General features: G+C 52.8%; 1 protein-coding gene across 1 annotated transcript; it reads left to right on the plus strand.

Moving 5' to 3' along the window:
* Nucleotides 1-3: 3 nt before the first annotated feature.
* LOC104996091 (chromosome unknown open reading frame, human C1orf233) lies at nt 4-1,798 on the plus strand (the record flags this gene model as incomplete). Its single annotated transcript, XM_010850220.1, has 2 exons — nt 4-1,199; nt 1,351-1,798. A coding segment is annotated over one exon (459 nt), but the record flags the coding sequence as incomplete, so codon positions are not given.
* Nucleotides 1,799-7,896: the final 6,098 nt, after the last annotated feature.

The raw sequence follows: 7,896 nt of genomic DNA on the forward strand, positions 1-7,896 counted from the left end.
GCCTCGGCCGGCCGCTCACTGCGCGCCAGCGTCCTGCGCAACCGCAGCGTGTTGCTGCAGTGGCGCCTGGGGCCAGCCGAGGCGCGCCGCGTGCGCGCCTTCGCGCTTAACTGCTCGTGGCGTGGCGCCTACACTCGCTTCCCATGCGAACGCGTGCTGCTCGGCGCCTCCTGCCGCGACTACCTGCTGCCCGATGTGCACGACGGCGTGCGCTATCGCCTTTGCCTTCAGCCACTGCCGCTGCTAGCCGAGCCGGCAGGCGCCCCGGAACCCGCCGCACCCGCCGAGTGTGTGGAGTTCGCCGCCGAGCCTGCCGGCATGCGGGAGATCGTGGTGGCCATGACGGCGGTGGGTGGTTCCATCTGCGTTATGCTCGTGGTTATCTGCCTGCTCGTGGCCTACATCACCGAGAACCTCATGCACCCGGCCTTCGGGCGCCCGGGCCTACGCAGGCAGCCCTGAAGCGCGAGGCACCTGCCCGCCCGGGCTTTACCTGCCCGACTAGGGCGCAGGAGGCCCCGAGCCCTCGGCCCGCTCTCCCCTCGTCGCTCCTGCTCCCTCTTTAGGACCTCCACACAGGGCCTTCTGGAGATGGATGGGGCACCGGCCCTTACCAGGGCCTGGAGTCACCGGACGACCTTCCCAGCCGAGCAGCTGACTCCCAGATTCCAGTTCGGGACTGGCCCTTGGGCCTGAGGAGAGGTGCCGGCCCTGTCCAGGGCTCTCCTCGCTCTCCAGAGGCCTTTGGCGGCGCCGTGAGACCACAGAGCCCCTTTTCAGAAGAGCCATCGGCAGCCCCTGGCCGTCACCCTGCGCCTCCAGCCCGTGCCGAGTTGGAAAAAAGCCAGGCTATCATCATGGCTTGGTCACTGTGTACTTGACCAACTCAAGGGCCCTCGAGCCTGTCCCCTCCCCGCCCCGCCCCAGTGGGTTTAGGTAGCTTCGTGCCTTAGTATCTCGGGCCCATTGCGGGAGCCAGCCACCCGTCCAGTACTGTCGGAAAAGATCTGTGGCCCCGATGCTGGCAGCTTGTGTGTGCTTCTGGCTAAAGCCCCCTGGGGACCCTCCCTTCAAGCTTTGCAGGAGTGATTGGCCTGGGGAAGCAGGGTCCCGCGGCATTTCCTCGTTTGAGCATCCGACAGGCTGGAAGCCACGGCTTAGCTCAGCAGGCGGCCCAGCGTTCAGCTGTTGTATCCAGGGTGAGTGACCCTGACCTTGGGGGGAAGCTGGTGCTTTGCCTGGGCTGGGTTCCTTCCCTTTCCTTTTGCGTTTCTGGAGAGGACTTTCCTCGGTGACGGGGCAGGTGGCTGGGAAGATGGGACTGGTCTGAAAGAACAGTGTTGTATGCAGAGGGCACAGGACAGATGCCAACCTTGCCCGGCTGGACCTGCCACTGTGGTCTGGATCCCAAGCCTCAACCACAGCATGACGGACAGTACCGTCCACCCCTTCCTAGAGCTGCTGGAGATGCTGCTGCCTGCCGGGCCCCTCCACCCTCTCACCATGGACTGAAGACCGGCCTTGCCCCTCTGTGGGCACCAACCACATGACAACGCTGGGCTCTGTGTGAGCCCCTGACTCTGGCCGTTCTGGACCTGGCACTTCTGGAGTCACTGTGGCTAACTCCTCCCCGCTCACCCCAGCAGCCACCAGTGACCCCCACACCAGCAGCCTGGCTGGTGCCCCCGAAATGCCCACTCCCTACCTCTCTGTCCTTGCTCTGCCCACCCCTGGTGTGGCACTGGCCAGGTGTGAGCCTGGTACCAGTGTCTAAATGTCCATCATTCTTAGACCAAAACCACTGTTTTGTGTACTTATTTGTGACAGGGGAGAGAAGGGGTAGGGTGAAAGTTGAGCCCCTTTTCCTGGCTCCTCAGGCATCAGTCAGTCCAGTGGTTGGCCCTGAACCCTTTGCCAGGTCCCCTGGGGTCAGCACAGGCCAGGGGCACAGGCATGCTGCCCTTGCAGTTTGTGTCAGAGGAACAGGCGGCATGTCCCTGGCTGGCCTTTCCACCCAGGGAGCTGGGGAAAGCGTCTTCTCCCTGCCTGCTCTGTTGGGTGGGGGCAGGGCGGCACTGCTGCGGTTAGAAAAAGCCCAGTCTCAGGGATGATCTACTCGAGCTAAGACAAGCTGCAATTAGACACCTCCAGGAGAGCCCCCTCCCTGGCCTGGGTCTCCCCACGTGGTGCTGGAGCTGGGGTAGGGGGCACAGGTCGCAAGCAGGGCTCCTCTGGCCCTTCCCCCACCCCACCCTGGGCCTCCCCCACCTAGGCTAGGGTGTCCTTGAGATTCTGCAGCTGGCGGTGACCCTTCTGAGCAAACAGCTGTGGGCGGGCCAGGCTCTAAGGAGTGACTCATCCCTGCCACCAGGGGGTGGGGGTGCAGTGCAGTGTCTAGACAGCCCTGGGAGTAGGAGGGGTTTTACTTCATCCTGGCTTCCTGGGGGCCTTCTGCATCCCTCTGCCACCTGTGAGGGCGCTCAGGTATCTTCCACAGGCGGGCAGTCCAGCCTCCAGCTCCTGTGTGCAGCCGGTTTCAGAGCTGGGGCCACCATGAAGTTGTTGGGAGGTCTGCCCTGGACCCTTCCCTCGCCCTGCACCCAATCTGGTCTGTGGCCCTGATTGAATTCATGTCAGGTAGAGCCTCAGGCCTGTCCTCCCAGCTGATTCTTCAGACTGGTCAGCCCTGACCTGCAGGCTTCTGCTTCAGAGATGACTTTGCAGGGCTCTGTTCAGGGGCTTCTTAGAGGCCCAGTGCCCAGCCCAGCACAGTGGTGGGGGAGCACAGGCTCTGGAAACAGCCTGGAGCTGGTGTTCAGGAAGAGCACTTCTGAAGCCTTGCCATCTCCGAAGCTGCGCCTTTCCCCAGTGGCCCCTCGGTCCTCCCCAGGGGGTGCAAGGGACACTCAGGCTTCTGCCCTACCGAGTCCCCAGTCCTCCATCCCCACCATGTCCTGGAGGAGCCTCCCTCTCCTTTCCCCCTGCCCTCTCTGACTCATGCAAGGCTGGTGGGGGCACACGCGTCTTCCCTGTGCCCTGGAGGTAGGGTCCTGATGGCTGTTCCTTGGTCAGGACTTCACCCTCCTCACTGGTGCCTGAAGGCAATTTGCCTAAGCTTGTGATTTTTCTGCTGTGGGGCAGAAAGAACTGTTCTGCTTCTGAAACACTGAAGGGTTGCCTGGCTGTAGGCCTGGCCTGGCCTTTAAAGAGCCACACACAGCCATCAGCGCCTCTGTCTCACCTGTGAAGTGGAAACAGTCATAGGAGCAGTCTCAGAGGCCTGTTTGGAGGCTTACGTGAGGTCAGCCACGCAGAGAAGAGTTAAGTGTCTGTGCTGTTACTGTCCATGCCATGACTGGACATGCGTCTGGGCCGAGATCCCCAGGGCTGCATGCGTAGCCTGATTCTGCTCAGAATTCTGGGGTCCTTGAGATTCCGCTACCAAATGCACGCCCTCTGGTGCCCAGACCTGCCCCACAGCTTGTGTTCCACACTCAGCCAGCAGGAGGGATCAACAGTCGTTTTGTGAACACGTGCCCAATGCCCTGTGTGGCTGGCTCTGAGGCCCCGACAATGACACCTGTAGGCTAGATGCTTGCTTGCTTGCCTGCCTGCCTGCTCAGGCCCCTCCCCATGGCCCCCAGGCAGCTGCTTGCGCTGTTGGTCCACTGGATATTCTGGCCTCTGCTCTCTTAGGAGAAACCGGTTTCATCTGTGCTGGCCTGTGAGGACCTCATATACCTGGGGGCTGATGAGCTAGGGGACACAAAAATGTGCAGACAGGATTGGGTGCAGTGGACAAAACATCCCTCCACAGGGGCAGGGTGTGGGGCCAGCGTTTCCCTGAGATCTCAGGATCAGTGGTCTGGGCTGTTGGATTTGGTCCAGAGGGACAGCCAGGGAGCCACTGGAGACCGGGGGGATGTGCAGTTTGGCCACTTCAGCTTAGAGAGTCCTGGACGCTGACAGCTAGAGCCTCCTTCAGCCTCGCTGCAGCTTTTTGGGGACTGGGAATGTGTCCTCACTGAGCCAGCTGAGAGAGAAGGTAGCAGCCCCCTTCCAGGGAGGCGTCAGGCTGCACCTGACCTGAAGGCACGAGCCCAGGGGCCACGGGCAGTCTTCTTTCAAGGCCCCAGATTTCCCTCTCCTTTAGAGATGCACCTCAGACGGTAAAGCATCTGCCTACAATGTGAGACCTGGGTTCAATCCCTGGGTCGAGAAGATTCCCTGGAGAAGTAAATGGCAACCCACTCCAGTACTCTTGCCTGGAAAATCCCATGGACAGAGGAGCCTGATAGGCTACAGTCCATGGGGTTGCAGAGTCGGACACGACTGAGCGACTTCACTTTCACTTTCATTTTAGAGATGCTAGCTCATTTCTACCTTGTATTGGCTGTCTTTTCAAATCTTCATTTTTTTCCAGTGGTCTGGAAATGTCCCCTTCATTTCTGATGCAGGGTGTTTTTTCAAAACTATCCTTTTCCTGTTTGGCTTACAATGAAACATTTGGTTTAAATGTCTGTTTTTTGGGCATGTCTTTCTGGTTTGTCTTCTCTATCTATAGGGATGTCAGCATGCTGCTTCTTTTTCCTTTTTTAAAAAATATTCGGCTGCGCTGGGTCTTAGTTTTCGCATGTGGAATCTTTAGTTACAGTATGTGATATCTAGTTCCCTGACCAGGGATTAAACTCAGGCCCCCTTGCACTGGGAATGCAGTCTTAGCCACTGGACCACCAGGGAAGCCCCTCTTATTTTCTTATGAGTCTGGATGTGAGTCAGTCACTGCTTTGTCCTTTTGGTCACATATAACAGAGCCAGGTTTCCCTCACTCTTAGGTGGGGAGTGGGCGGGCTGGGATGGTGTCTATAACATCCCAGCTCTGCTGTTAGCCATGTGTTAATTACATGGCCTCACACATCTGGGACCTGCCTTTCTCTTCCTCCCCAACTTTTATATGCACTCTCCTTCCTTTGCCCCGGTGTCTCTGTTCTGCTCAATTAGGATTCCAGTCTGGCAAATTCTCCCCATGCCTGTTCCCTTCCCTCCTGGAAACCACTCTGATCTTGTGCTGCTCATTTTTTTTTTTTTTTTTTAACTCTACACCCTGAGATTTATCCATGCTGCAGAATGCACAAATATTTCATTTCTGTTCATTATGTGCAATTTCTAGTGTGTGTCCCTCAGGCTGACTTGTCCTCACCCCTGGAGGAACACGGGTGGCTGCCATGCTGATCACTGTGTCACCATGAAAACCGTTGTCCATACTCCTCAGGGACCTGTGTGAGGATTTTTCTAGGTGAGAGAACGTGGATCTTAGGGGTGTGCTTACCTAATTTCACCATTATCAGCTTGTTTTTAATGGCTAAAGCAGTGCAGAGAGGTTGTGACTTACTGATGTCTCACAAGTGCTCTGCACCACTGTGTTCTATCTCATGCTCATCTGTCAGTGCCACAGCAGGAACTGGATTTGAGTCTGTTCTGCTCACTGGAGAGGCTGCCGACCACTTCCCAGTCCTATTGGCTGTTTGAGTCTCCCCTCAGATGAACTGCTCATTCACGTTCTTGTACAACTTTCCATCACTATGGCTTTTCCCCCTTGGTTTTCAAGAGCTCTGCAAATACCCAGTTCTGCCCAATGGGACTTTCTGAAATTGTGAAGATGTGCTTTATCTGTGCTGTCTTAGTGTCCTGGGGCTGCCCCAACAAAATCTCAAACTGGGTGTCTCAGAACAGGAATTTGTCCTCTCACGGTTCTGGAGGCTAGAGACCTGAAACCTTTTGTGAGTCTCACTGTACTACTGAGAGAGACCAATACTACTACTTACTGCATTATTGCTCACCTTAATCCGTTATAATTTGATTGCATCTGCAAAGACCCTTTTTAAAAAAATGTTATTTTTTGTTGTGTTGGGTTTTTGTTGCTGTATGTGGGCTTTCTTTAGTTGTGGCGAGCAGGGCTAGGTCCATGGGCTTCTCATTGCAATGGCTTCTCTGGTTGCAGAGCAGGGGCTCTAGGGCGCTCCAGCTTCACTAGCAGTAACCCACAGGCTTAGCTGTCCTTTGGCATATGGAATCTCCCCAGATCAGGGATTAAACCCATGTCCCCTGCACTGGCACGTGGATTTTTAACCACTAGATGGTTAAACCCATTTGGACACCAGGGAAATCCAAAGACCCCTATTTTCAAATAAGGGCACATCCACAGATAACAGGAGTTAGGGCATCAACTTATTCTTTTGAGGAACACAATTCAATCACAGTGGTCACTAGTCAGTAGTAAGTCACTAATAAGTCATTGTGGATACTGTGGTTAGTGTAACTGAGAAATTGCATTGTAAGTTTTAATTAAGTGTTAAGTTTAAATATCCATATATGTTTATGTACTGAACAGCATAGTTCTAGATACATACCCTTGACCATTTAGCTGTCACAAATATTTTCTCCTATACTGTTAACATTGTCAGTAGTGTCCTTTGTTGAAAACATAACCTTAATTTTGATGACATCAGACCTTTTTCCCCTGTAAGTTGTATGTATTTTTTTGGTCTTAAGCAATTCTTGCATACCCAAAGAATACGTAAGTGGTCCCCATAAAATATTTCTTTCAACTGGCTTTATGACTTTACTTTTTTTATGTCTTTAGTTGCCTAGAGGGCATCTTTGTACATGGTGTGAGGTAGGGATCCAACATTTTATATCAGTACCCCAATCTGGTCTGCAGAAACAATCTATCCTTTTCTAGTATGTGGATAGCCCCACATCACATACCACATCCCGGCACATGCATGGGTCTCTTTACAGGCATTGATCTGATTATCTTTTCCTATTGTCATCCTCTATTAGTCTTACCATTATGATCTTAACATCTGTAGGATGAGTTTCCACATTTCACTCTCTTTAAAATGGATTTAGTGAGACTTATGATTCCTACTTATGATTCTGGAAAAGGTCAGTTTTCATTCCAATCCCAAAGAAAGGCAATGCCAAAGAATGCTCAAACTACCGCACAATTGCATTCATCTCACATGCTAGTAAAGTAATGCTCAAAATTCTCCAAGCCAGGCTTCAGCAATATGTGAACTGTGAACTTCCTAATGTTCAAGCTGGTTTTAGAAAAGGCAGAGGAACCAGAGATCAAATTGCCAACATCCACTGGATCATGGAAAAAGCAAGAGAGTTCCAGAAAAACATCTATTTCTGCTTTATTGACTATGCCAAAGCCTTTGACTATGTGGATCACAATAAACAATGAAAGAGATGGGAATACCAGAACACCTGATCTGCCTCCTGAGAAATTTGTATGCAGATCAGGAAGCAACAGTTAGAACTGGACATGGAACAACAGACTGGTTCCAAATAGGAAAAGGAGTTCGTCAAGGCTGTATATTGTCACCCTGTTTATTTAACTTATATGCAGAGTACACCATGAGAAACGCTGGACTGGAAGAAACACAAGCTGGAATTAAGATTGTCAGGAGAAATAGCAATAACCTCAGATATGCAGATGACACCACCCTTATGGCAGAAAGTGAAGAGGAACTAAAAAGCCTCTTGATGAAAGTGAAGAGAGTGAAAAAGTTGGCTTACAGCTCAACATTCAGAAAACGAAGATCATGGCATCCGGTCCCACCACTTCATGGGAAATAGATGGGGAAACAGTGGAAACAGTGTCAGACTTTATTTTTCTGGGCTCCAAAATCACTATAGATGGTGACTGCAGCCATGAAATTAAAAGACGCTTACTCCTTGGAAGGAAAGTTATGACCCACCTAGATAGCATATTCAAAAGCAGAGACATTACTTTGCCAACAAAGGTTCGTCTAGTCAAGGCTATGGTTTTTCCTGTGGTCATGTATGGATGTGAGAGTTGGACTGTGAAGAAGGCTGAGTGCCGAA

The sequence above is a fragment of the Bison bison genome, unplaced genomic scaffold, assembly GCF_000754665.1.
Source record: "Bison bison bison isolate TAMUID 2011002044 unplaced genomic scaffold, Bison_UMD1.0 scf7180017864289, whole genome shotgun sequence".
NCBI classification, from domain to species: domain Eukaryota; kingdom Metazoa; phylum Chordata; class Mammalia; order Artiodactyla; family Bovidae; genus Bison; species Bison bison.